We start from the raw sequence: 13,783 nt of genomic DNA on the forward strand, positions 1-13,783 counted from the left end.
CGAAACGTGCGTGCGGGACACACAATGCACTTGTTACAAGCAGTCGCTTCTGACGTTACTGAGAAATACGAGTGCTGAAAGTTATCGGTCTTGGAGCAGAGTCAATCCAGTAGTAATAATACATCATCTCATCCTTACAAAACATTTAAAGAAGAAATTTCGTGACTTACCCAAAACCCGATTCTTGGAATATCTGTTCGCTACTGCTGTTGCAGCAGCATTCTGAATTCCGCTGTAACAAAATTAAAATTGCATTGCCATAAGCAAAGTGAATTGTTTACAGCTATTACCATCATTATTATTATTATCCATTAACTTCAGTTTGATCTGTTGTCGTTGTTTTTGTTTTTGTTATTATTATTATTATTATATTATGGATTATAAAAACTACACTAATGTATTTTTATAATCTATTTGTTGTTACCTTTCTATATTTATTATTCTGTTCTTGTGTTTCTCTGTTATGCTGTATCTGTAATTGGCATCTGGCTGTTGACACAGCACAATAATAATAAAGAAATGAATTTAATTGTTTTTATTATTATTCACAAACATGTGTTTGATTGATTTTAGTATGTACCAACTGTCACAATATTAACAAATTCGTATCTGAAGGAATAGAATAATGAGAAATGTATTCAAAATTTAAGCCAAAAAACGTGAAGAAAATAAATCACCTTCAGACGTAGAAATAGATGGGAGGACAATATTAAATGTATCTTAGAATTAAGATTTTAGGGTGTATGCTAAATTCGATTGCCTCAGGGTAAGGTCGAGTGGGAGGTATGAGCACGGTAATGAATCTTCCGGTTCCATTAACGACAGAAAATGTGACTAGGTAAACGACTATCAGCAATTAAGAGGTCTAAGCTTCACGAAGTTAGTATTAGCAGTAATATTAAGGGAAGAAGCAATAGATACTTATTAAAGATATTGACAATGAAATTAATACTGAAAGTTGTTCAGAGGACAATAGGCATTTGTGGTCATCTGAAGAGTCTCGACTGTCCACTACAAGACACAGCTGAAGTCTGCCACTTCTGTGGACGGGATAAGAACAAATAAAGACTAATTATAAAGGAGAAAAACGCCATTTGCCATAATCTGCCTTTTGCAGTAGATCAATCTGCATAAAAGCACGTCAGAGGATGGCAATACAAAATGGCCGCCACTGTTACACATCTAATAGGACGTAAGATATATTTCCTTCCTGTACAGAAAGGTGTTCCATCAGAAGCTACGTTTTCGTCCATATATAGTAGGCAATTTGTCTTAGCTCTTGCCTTCTTACTAGTTTCTTGCTCTTTTTCTGTAGTTCAAGAAAAAATCTGTTCCCTAAGAAAACTGGCAATCCCTTAGATTGAAACATCAAGTATGCATGAAGTGTGTGGCGACTGCAAACACGGGGCGGCCTATATGCATCCTAAAGTGACGCGTAACCACGTAGAAAAAAAAGCGAAAATCGCACTCTTTACGTCTGCTTCACGCTTTGGCACACAAAATGAGTGTTGCACGATCTCTTTGGGGACAAAGGGGGACAACGACACAAACCTGGCGAAACTAGACCCCCTCATAGGCTTCCATTTCTATTATTCCCTTACGGTCACAAACCTTACCACTCTTGTTAACTTCAACAATATTTTTCACTTCAAAGTCTTCCCTATTCTCCATATTTCCTTTCATAATTTTAACATGTATAAATATTTCATTGCTACTGTACATTGCTGAGGGTGACAAAAATGAGACTCGAAAAGAAGTGTTATTAGTTGGTAGCAACCACGACCAACAGGGGGCAACACTAACACAGTGATATCCTTGATATTTGTAAATGTAAAGAGTTGTTTTATTTGCGGTACAGACTGAATTCCTAAATATTATTTAGGTATAAGTCTCTGACCACATCCTACTACAGACAAACCCAGTCCGCACCATCACACACAGTAATTCTAGGTTAATTTTAATAGTATCCACCATCTAAGTCTAGATCACCAAGTCACTTATGTTTTCCTTCTAAATTTTGGAAAACATTTCTGACCTCCAGTGCATTCTATACATCCGCCAATCTCATACCCCTCGATTTGGCCACGTAATACGTTCAATGTTCGGATAGGAGTATAAATTATGAAGGTCGTCATTAAGCAATTTCTGCATTCCCCTGCTACTTGTGATGTTAATGTAAAATTTTAAATCCATCAAAATATTTTCAAAATGCCTATATAAGTCTAACAGATGTCCAGAGTGGTGGTACCAAATCCCTGGTAATTAAAACAATACCATTCATCCGCATATTTTGACTTAAGGCATCAAATTGATGTAACAACTATCACGTGCTAACAATCTGCAAGCTATATCCTACGTCTCTTAATAATTAAATTTAGTTTTTACTACGGCGTTACAAGTACAGTACCGTTATTAAATTCGAACAATATCTACTCTTGTTTCAAGTCTGCTTCCCCTCTACAGACTATTTTAGTACTGGCATGTTCTAAATGGTCCCCAGGCACTGAAGGTACACACACCGAAACATTCAGCTCTAAGTATCAAGTAACATGGGGATGTGTCTTAAGCGAACGGTAGAGATCAGGGCTTCTGAACCTTTTCCGAAGCTAGGAAATTCACTGAAATTCTATGGTAATGTATTAAAAATGGTACTAAGGCCACCGCAAACAGGTTCACATATTGAGATTTGAAATTTTCACAGCGGTGAGAATGATGTCGTTCTTCTGACACTTGGCACCGTGTAAACTCGTCGGTAGATGGCAGTCATACGATGTATCAGCATCTGCATTGAAGTATCTATAATACATGCTCTTTCATTTCCATTGTATGGCAAGGTTAATTTAATGATTGTGTTATGTAGAGAAGTTATAAGAATGACTGTAAACTTCTTGCTGGTGTTACGATTAAAATTACTGCAATTCGTTATTTGTTACAGATAAGGCAAGCACCGGTCCTAGATCGGAAGAACTCGATAATTATTGTACGACTCGAATCTTTTGCTATATCATGAGAATAGTTAAATATATACTAAGTGGCAGAAACACCGAATATCTCACTTTCCGGATATTTAAATGTGCTTTCAATTTCAATGCAGAGAAAAACAGATCTGCAGAAACAGGGAAGAAGACAAGAACAAAAACTACTGAGACAAAGAGACAATAAATGAAGGAGACAGAACGTGAGAGAGAGAACAAAGGATGGATATAGAAAACGGACAGCGATGGCGAATGGAATTCAAGCGACGGTCGTTTCTTCCTCTGCATGCATTCCAGCAGCATCAGCAGTACTGAGCGAGGAAGCCGCTCCAAACTCATATAAACTGCGAAACCTCTCTCAGCACCAGCACTGCTAGTGGCGGATTTAACCGGTGCTGGGAACTGTAAAGTTCCATACCAAGAAAATTACATATTTATAATAATTCAAGGACATATTCAGCCCAGAGGCAAAGACTTATGAAACTTGTTACGTTAATTAAGATGATAACGACATTTATACACAAAATATTTTTGAAATAAACATCATCAATTACAGAAAGTGTTCTACGCACAAAACCGATTAAAAAGTTTATAAATTTCATATTTTGGAACATGAATGATAAAAATTAAAGTGTAAATCCGACAACAGAAAGTGTTTACCACGTGGTGGAATCAGTCGTGACGACGTTATTACCCAGCCAGACAGGCAACAGAAAGTAGTAAAGAAACTCTGACGTAATTGACGCCACATACAAAAGTTTAATTCTTACATCACAGGCCTCAGTGCATCACACAACATTAATAAAATGTTCAAAATAACATCCAGTTACAAAAGTACACATAGAATTCAAATTCCTATGTGGTCTTCGGTACAACTCAGATTACCCATAGCGCGACGTTTCTAAGGTTACCTCTCCGGTCCTCTGGTCCTTACAGCAAATTAGACAAATGTCCTTTCCCACAAAATGTCCCTGCCAAAATTCCTTTTATGCTTTTACTGCCAAATATGTCCTACAAATACAGTTTATTTAATCTTCATAATGTACGGAGTATGGCGAACGAGCAAGGGATCATACAGGGACATCCCTCAGACGCAGTATTCTTTCATAGTATTCTCTTATCTGATCACATAATTTACATAAATCTTTTATTCAGTATTTCCTTTCTTCTGTCCTTCAAAATAGGAGGCCATATGGGTCCCAAGGCATAATACTAACTACCCTCACTTAACCTTATAGTATTACATATTTAACTCATACTTGTGCCTTAATATATCGAGCAATATTATACTGAAAATAACAAAAGTAAGAAATTATCAGTCATTTATTTCCTAATTTTTCTTCAATTCCACTTTGATTTATTCTTCATGATGTTAGGGTAAAATCAGATAATACATTAGGAAGCTTGGGTCAAATTTATTTCCCAAGAATGTAACCAATACTATTTAACCTTATGAAGCCCGAAATCATGTGCATAATATTAAAAAATTTAGTCTGTACCTGAAAGAAAACACGACGCATATCCATTACAAAGACCACAATTGGTTAAGCCTGTTAAGGGGAAAAATTCCGTATTTATTCTGAGAGTCATAGAAAACCAGTCAAAATACTCTATGGGCAAAATGTACTTAATAAATGCCAAAAAAGATGGTACATATAGTTACTACTAGGATTAAAGGGTTAATAGAAATAAAAGGCGTATTTATATAGGCCTGCACAGTTGGTTCAGCGATCCGCCACTCGCAAGCTTCTTCCTTCATCCCAATTCACCCCCATCCCAGCAGCAGCACAGCAAAATACCGTGAATCCGATCATTACAGGGCTCCGGTAGGCAAGCCGCCGAGATATTATGCCGCTGCAACCCCAACCCTCCGCCATTCCAACTAAACCTCATATAACCAGCAACACCCTTCCAGCCAATACTCGGCTGCAGGACACACAGTTAGTCTTTAAATTTGGATTTAAGGCAAACCTCAGACAAATCCCGCACAACAACTGCAATGATGATTCTGTATATAGTACAAACATATTTCTCCTTCATTTATAATAATTAATTTCCTTGTTCTAACAGGAAAAGAGAGTTTATTTATGAACCCAAATCCATACATAGGTCCAGAAAAGCATCCTAGCCTTCAAATTTTAAGAGAAAGCATTTCAATTTTACCGCACCTCCTCTAAACTAAGAGGGAAAATTTTGTTGTAAATGCCTAAAATGCCACCCGTGAACTTCCGAAAAACCATAAAAGTGCTGAAGATGTCTTCCGTTACCTTCGACATTGTCAATGACTTTCGAAAACGCTAGAAACTTGTTGTGGTGTTCTGAATCATTTTTATTAAACCGTGTTCAAATAACTGGTGAGCAGTTGCTGCGTCTTTAACATACAACGAAGAAGTTTTTGATTGTACCCACAGACTTTTAAATGTTGACGTTGTATACCATTTACAAGGCGGATTACATAAAGAGGACTCACAAACGGGTGTGTTAGCCTACCTTTATTTGATAAAAGCAGGTGTTACGCGAGGAAATCAGTAGAACGGGTTTGACTCCAATTAAAGAAGTAACCGCAGTTGGTGCGACTGGTCATCATCGCACTGTGTAAAGGAGAGCTCATAAAGTTTAGGCAAATGAGGTCCGTCCGTCCGTACATATCACAGCTACTCCCGTCCATGGCTGGTCTATCTGTATCACGATGGGGGGGGGGTGGTGGTCCGTGAAAGTCCCTAAGGGTTCCAACCCTATTATACAGTAACCTGGGCAGCTGACCCCTAACAGGCCCTCTCTTGGCATAGAAGCAAAAGCATTTGAATATCAATATTGCGCTTTTGGCGATTCACTAGCCGGCTAGCCGGCGCCATTTATCATCGCTTCCACGGCTCGTGTCTCCAGGGTGTCTTTTCGACAGTCAAGTACACGGCGTCGATTTCATAGCAGTAACCAACACCAGTTCAAGTTAGTTAACTCCATTCAATACAGCCCTACTCTTTAGCAACCGACTAATCACCTTAACTTTCATGATTCGGATGTTGTTCTTCTGGGTTGTGACGCCGTGTGGCCTTGTAGGTAGGAGCCAACGCATCGCAGAAACATGCCGTCTCCATTCTCGGGTAAGAAAATATGTTCCTCCGAAACGTTGGTATCTACCTAAAACTTCACGTGGCGTTACAACCCAGAAGACCAACAGCGATATATTCACCGCTGTGAGAACCTTAAATCTCTGGCTTTATGTGCTTTTCCGAACTGGGTGTCGCACAGTAAAAGAGCATTGACGAAAACCAGAGACTTTTCCCCATAATACTGACTGGGTATTTCTTTTCTCTGCAGGCTCATGGATCGTAGCTTCCACTGCAGGTTTTACCATCTGCTGCCTCGTGCGGCGCAATGATGGCATGCCAGCAATCCAGATACTGAAATCACTCCATCCAGCATAAGGAATGCCGTAAGCTAGATATGAAGCGGTCACAGACACTGCAAAATTCCTCCGGATTTAATAATATTCTTAGTGCATTCCACTGAAGCTATGAAGCATGTTTATATCATTCCAAATACAGTAAAGCTGTCAGATTCATCACCCACGATTGCTATTTTTAAATAAAATTATTAATTTAAAATGCCATGTTTGCTAAACAAGTTCTTCCAGTCTTTTCCACAGTTCGTTATTTGCTTATTTCACTAAAGCAATTTGCGTCCTTTAACTATAATATATGTATCCAATGGGTGCCGGGATTGTTCCCTGTGGTCATAAAGGTAACCACTAACCCCTTTCTAGTGCTGGGATTAAGAATGCGTCAAACCATACCTCCAATCCCCATACATCTCCATGGCCCTGGTTTAGCTTTGTGAGATTTCAGGTTCCCATGAACGTAATTATGAAGTTGGCCGTCTTCTAGGTGGTTACGTCGTGTGAGAACTCATCGCAGTGATGACGGAGGCAGTATGACCTCTGAAACGTTGGTAAACATCGACCATACTACACGGCGCAACAACCGAAAAGACAGAAATCTTCAACGAAACGTATGTCTGCGGTTGTACTCGTGCGTATTTACGGTCTAAAAGAACCACTGAAAATGAGCTTCAGAGGTCCATGAAAAAACAAATATCACATTCATCAATGACAAAAGAAAAAAAGATTCTCGGGTTACAGATAACATTTAATGAGCCAACCCTGACACAATGCTGAGCTTGAGTAATGAAATCCTTACCAAAGATAAAACTCCGTTTAAGCAAACTGCCTTTTACCAAGCTCCAAAAAGAACTAAATAAACAAGAGGAGTTTTAGGTATAAATAAATCCAGTTGTTCCTCAAGTACACGTCCAGTGGTCTGATTTTTCATTAACTTGCAGTTGATGCCCTCTAAGTATCGAGTTTTACTTCAGGGCTTGTTAGAAAACAAAATTTATGTCCCACGGACTTCAACCAACAAGGGGTAAGCAGACGTCATGGCCGGTGCAGCTACCCAGAATGCAATTGGACGACGTCGTCGGGTCATTCATCACATGGGTGTTTATGAAGCCACTTTAGCGAGGCTACGGCAGGACCAGGGCACGGCGTGATGCAGTCCTCTCCCCCCTGCCCTCGCCAACAGACCCCCCGGGAACTACTGGAAGCCCGCAAGGGTGCCAAACATTCAGGCGCGCCACGCCAGGCTGTTGATCTCAACAGCACATTTTTAATTACTCGTCAGGCGGACAAATGATACTACGATGTTTCAACAAATAAAGATAACATAGATAGAAGTCACATGGGGTGATAATAAATGGTGTGGAAGATCAGAGACATGGTCTATTCATATGTATTCTATGTATTCACCTGGAGAGACTGAGGAAAACCTTTAAAAGTTGAGTAAAGTTGTCTGATACACAGCCGAAATCAAGTAAAATACCAATCTTGATCGTTATGAATACATTAAGTAAAACCGTAAACTAATAAGCAGGTTGGATCAACGGGAAAATTCTGATTTGTATTGTAGAGGCTCGAAACTTAACAAAAGGACCGAGATGGTCGAATTGAGGGCCACTGAAAGCGAATAAACTGATATTGTTACGATGGGATGAAATCACGTCTGGGAAACTGAGACCGCTAATGGCCACATTATCGAAAGAAAATTAATATCGAAAGATATTGGCAGAGGAAAACCAAATAACCCGAAGAAAAATCTTTCTACGTGCCATCCTGTCAACCATAAATTCCATAAGCACTGCCCAGGGTGTTAACCCGCGCCTTCACGGTAATAAGCCAGCGATTGCGAGCGTAAAACTTGATAAGTCAGCTACCGGAACAGTCATCAAAGACAAAACTCCGTATGAGAAGTCAAGAATCCATAGAATTTTGGTTAAACAAGTGATACGAGGAAGACCAAAGACAAAATCAAAATGCGCTACACCGTTTCGTTATCACAAATTCGCCAAACAGAATATTTCTCTCGTTCAACATCATGCAAAGTACCAAGTAGGGGAAGTATCTTTAATCCAGCATGAAAGAAGCTGAAACAAAACAAACAAACAACGGGGAAGGAAGGTTCTTGCAGCTGAAACACAGACCAGATAATAAAAACTACTGAACGCTGACAGCGAGCATTACATTTCGACATCAGTTAGCATGAAAATTAAAATTCACTACACAACACCGCGAACTGCCTCATCGAAACTCAAAAACACTTCTCTAGATCCTATGTAACTCCTCCATCGCCTTCAGTAACACATAAATTCAAGTTATCTTAATATTTGATTCTGATACTTGTGTTGCATGAAGGACACCCCTAGCGTACAACGCCTCCACCCCCTCCTGCTGCTGCCACAGCGCCCCCGAACCCCGGCTTGCAGAGCCGAGCTATGCCGGGTGATTAACTGTGTGAAATCAGTCCGCGAAATTAAATCCGGGATGCCCAAGTCTCAGATTATTACATAGTTCAGTGTTCATAAATACGGGGCGTCGGGTGCATACCCCAGAGAGAGAGAGAGAGAGAGAGAGAGAGATTGACGAGGAGAGAGATCCCATGCATGGGCGTCACTTTGTGCTGGAGAGAGAGACAAAATTTTATTCATCCGCTGACAGAGCAGCGAGTGTCATAACACAAAACATGTTGACGTGACTCTGCAAGCATTAACACGAACCGTATCCCAAATTTGAAATACCGAAATGGAAATGGCTTCCTTGCGGAATTTAAATAGACAGGAATATTTTACAACAGATCAATTGACAAGAGAAAATCTCCAACTTTTCCTCAATCCCCATGATGTAATAAATGAGAACGTAAATAATGACAAACAGGCCCATTCACACAGAACTGAAATAAAGCATTTTTGCAGACCAACAAATCCTATACTTAACAGTTGCTCTTAAAAATTACAACTAACCCAACTTCGTGAAACTGGATCCTCCTTAACAGATTGATAGCAGTAGCTACTAATGGAATTCCTCACCCGTCCTCATAGAACACGAAGATTCATATCGCGTTTACAACCGCCCTCCACTGGATTCTGTCCTGAGCCAGATTAATCCAGTCTACGTCCATGCATCCTGTTTAGAATCAGTTTTAACGTTATCCTCTAATTTACGTTAAAGTCTCCGATGCGGTCCCTTCCCTTCAAATTTCTCGGCTAAAATTCTGTATGCATTTATCATCGAGCAGTATATTTGTAATTCAGCGGCATTAGTTGACAGCTCAAGAACAATAATTTAAATATGTTATGTATATTTTCAGGAGTTAAAACGAGAAACGAGAAGCTGAGAATAGGGAAAACTGGAGAGCTCCTTTTGGGCAGAACAATGGACCTGTCGTCAGACAGAACACTCAATAATAATAATAATGTACATTTACTTGTAACATTTTATGGCGTAATTGTTTCCATGGATATCAAAGGTACTTCATAAAATTACATCATATTAGTTAGTTTAAAATAAATAAACCACAATATGACACACCAAAATAATAGTACGTGTACATAAACCTATTTAGTCTACCTTCAGTTTACCAAGAGAAACAAACTCTCCACAAATACTGCAGATTGTTGACATGGCGTAGTAAAATTTCAAAAATTCTATCATATCTTATTGCCTTGGGAAATTTGGATTAATTACACGTTGTTGAATGATATAATAGCTTACTATTAACACTAAAAATCTTATAATCAATGATTTCACTTTCACTCTGCCAGTTTATTGTCACCCTATTCTCCGTGAGCTGTATCGGTTTACTCTCACACTGCGTCGTAAAACGGCAAAATGTTTCCCATCGACCACACCGAATTGTTTCTCCTTACATGTCCCACAACACTTGCCCTCATAACATGCCTCCTCTTCTAGACTTAAGAGTCCTTTCGAATGCAGAATCCCGTACGTAGATACTCAGTGGAAGCATCATCCAGGCGTCTTTAAGTGTATTTAGGATTTATAAGCGATTGTACAAGTATTTGTTATATAACTTACTTAAAATGATTAACGACGTTATTATAAACCCATTGGCAAAAGGAATGTATATATCCGTGGAATGAGATAAAAAGGAATTTTTCTGAATGCGACTTGATGGAACAAGCTGTATAAGACGTTAAATTGTTCTCCCGGACTTTGTTCATCGTCTAAATAATATAAAATTACGTCTTGAAAGTGGGATTTTTACTACCGTCATCAGTTTAAAAAGGGGGGGGGGCAGGAAAACCTGTCTATAGCGCCCCTGGTTGAGCTTGTCTCAAACCTTAAAAAATTTAAATACTTTTTAATTTGCCTTTCTGTCTTGTATACTATTCAACAGTAATAGAAAACGTACTCGTTTTTTTGTCACTTACTGTACGGATATGATTCTATATGCACATTCTATATATACGCCTATGACGTTTCAGTATTACTGCATATTACTGCAAGCAGCAGTTCTTTAATTTGATAACGACAATGATATATGTAATAATTTACATACGTTATATTTGCTTATTTTAAGGTTACTTCAGAAAAAATCGTCACTTTAACTCTTTCTGGAAAATAATTGAAATTTAAAACCCTGCCGTATTTAACATAAAATCTCGCTCACGTCTGGCAGTGTGTCGTGTGAAATTAAATGAATGAAACTCGTTAGGGAATTCCGAGCAAAATGTAAGCCAGGATGAATATCACAACGTTCAGTAACAAAATACTTCAAAGATTCTCTTCTACAATACATACATAATCAATTACGGGGACCACATGGGTTTCTTCAACCCCCCCCCCCCCACACACACACACACACACAAACACACACACTTTCTCAACCACAAAGTACGGACAACAATGAAACGTTTGAAGCCAGTCCGTATCGGCAACCCACCATACAGCTTAGCCATGCAAGTTAATCTACAGTGGAGGTTAATTCAAACAAACCTACTGAATAATCTAGCATGAAGGAAACATTTCAGAGCTAGAGCTGTGGAAACAAAACACGCAAAGGCCTCAGTAAAACTCATAAGCAGTGACAAAAGGAAACAAAGAATACTGCCAGTGGAGTTTCTGCCTAATTAAATATCTTACGAAACAGAATATATAATTTCAAAATTTTGATCGCGATACCTTGCGGTTTGAACACAGCCTTTTGCCATCTAACTCGTATTTAAATTTACAGAATACTATGTGTGTCAAATTAATAATTCTTATCGCGATTGTGTACTTGGGAATAAAATGGTCGAAGGTTAGAAAATATGTCTTTCTGTACCTAACGGGATTAATGTATTTTAAAAAGTCTTGTGAAGATTCGTTATAACTATAGTTATCATATTGCTATTGATGGTAATTTGTAACATTCCTTTTGGAAAATATGCCGGATAAATGTACAAATAAATATTGAACGTTGTAAGGAATATTTAAAACTTCAAATAACCTACTTGAACAGTTCTTTCATGAAATATGGTTTATTTCGAATACATCAAGTGAGTATAACAAGTCTGTAATACAGTGCTCTATTATGTAACTAGGCTGTTCAATTTTTCCGTCAAAAACAACTTATTATATTCTGAAATAAATGTTATTTTATTATTTCAGGTTACATCTTTCGACATTTTTACATGCCATCATCAGAGCTACTTACACATATGTTAGCAAGTATAATTTTGCAAAATTTATCTATATTCACACAGACTATTAATTAAAAATATATATACCATACTAAACCATACAAGACTTAAAAATGCATGTTAAAATTACACTGAGCTATTGTTATGCTGTATTTTGTATGCCATTTTTATATAAATAGCACTGTTTTCGATTTCGTACTACTATTCTCACTACATAAACGCGATTTTATTAGCGTTGATTTTTTTTTGTTCCTCGTGCTATAGTACAGAAGTAGGTTCTTTTATTTTTCCAAAAGGCCACTTTTTATATTTATGGAATATGACTAGTGTTCTTAAATGAAAAAAAATGGGAATAACATGTAAATTTCTTATTCTTATATACGCATAGGTTATACGATTCCCGGAGTACTAAGGGTTTTTTAAAAAAAGGTGTATTGACTTAAAAGTGCACCTATTATAATCGTAGGCCTATAACGTAATGATATAGGCCTATTTTATGTTGAAAACTCGATTTCATGCTCTTATTTTCAGATGTCCATTATATATCTTTATCTGAATTTTGTTCGTTTATACTCTTACGTAACCAAGGGTGAGAAACTTATGGGACAATCACACATATGTTCACTATACATTACAACAACGCTAGAAAACTAACGATTACTTATCGTATTTCTCAAAATTAAAATTCAGAAAAAAATTTCATTACGTAGAATCATGTTAGAACACCAATGTATCACATCGAAAACTTATAACATTCTGAAAAATTCGGTAAGTCTGGCCAACTCATATTCAAAGACAAATTCATGGCCTCGTACAGGAGTTATAAGACTGAATTATGACATGAAATTAAAATGTTAATTTCGTATAGAAAACAGCCACATGAAGATAAAATGCAGTTTTAAAGATCGTCGGTGACCATGTGGCTGGAAGACTTATTGCAGGCAAACCCGGCATGTAGGTCAAAAGTGAAAGAGTAAGCCAGATTATTTGATAAAAAGTAGCAGCTAGTATAGTAAGGGTAGATTGTTTTTTTTATAAAAATGACACTTCCTGATACAATCTGTTATTTGGGGATTACAATCTAACACAAGTCCGACTTCTGGTGAAGTATTTATGAAGGTTCGCGTGACACAAGGCAACCAACATTACCACTCAACAACAGAGAGCAGTAAGTAAACATCTGAGCACGCTATTACGGAAGGCCGTAAAATTATATGAACTGCTTAATGGTAAAAGGAAACAAGTGCCTCGTCATAGGCGCAGTGATCCCTAGCGCAGTTCCTTCTCATATCGAAACATGCTATTAGTATCGACCACCAATTTTTGTGTTTTTATAATAAAATACCAAATTCTTTTATGACAATGTTTCTATGAATAAGATTAATATAAAGACAGTCGTCTGTAAGATGACTAAAAAACGGGTGACTGTGGGGTACGAGGGTTTCAACGCTATTAATCCACATGAGATTTCTAGCGGGCAGCGTGACACTGGGAAATGTATTTTCGCCAGAAAATACAACCAAATGTTCAATCTACTCATACTCCAGCTCCGTCTGGCGTGCCTCTGTAAATGTTGACGGTTTCACAGCCCCGAACATAATCAGCGCCAGCAACCGAAGCGATGGACTCGAGGATTCTGTCTATACACAACGGTAACATTCGCCCGGAGTATCTAAAGCTCGGAAAGCCTCGACGCACCTGTAAAATGCGAAGATTTAGCACCATTACAGTATCCGTCACCAAACTGCATGCTTCATGGCCGCGAAAATACTTCG

The 13,783-nt window shown here is 38.2% G+C and overlaps 1 protein-coding gene across 4 annotated transcripts in view; it reads right to left on the minus strand.

The window, feature by feature from the left end:
* The window catches only part of LOC147873178 (uncharacterized), a 300,974-nt gene that overhangs the window by 161,986 nt on the left and 125,205 nt on the right, over positions 1–13,783 (minus strand). For 3 of the 4 annotated variants that reach the window (XM_087353215.1, XM_087353213.1, XM_087353216.1), the window contains exon 3: positions 171–232. In XM_087353215.1, the coding sequence (XP_087209341.1) occupies positions 171–232 (62 nt within the window). Of the gene's footprint in view, positions 1–170; positions 233–13,518; positions 13,707–13,783 lie in introns of those variants that run through there. The other variant, XM_087353214.1, reaches the window with a different exon arrangement.

Source organism: Zootermopsis nevadensis, unplaced genomic scaffold (assembly GCF_977971745.1).
Source record: "Zootermopsis nevadensis isolate Lab colony 2312 unplaced genomic scaffold, Znev_1.0 Znev_ptg000021l, whole genome shotgun sequence".
Classification (NCBI taxonomy): Eukaryota; Metazoa; Arthropoda; class Insecta; order Blattodea; family Termopsidae; genus Zootermopsis; species Zootermopsis nevadensis.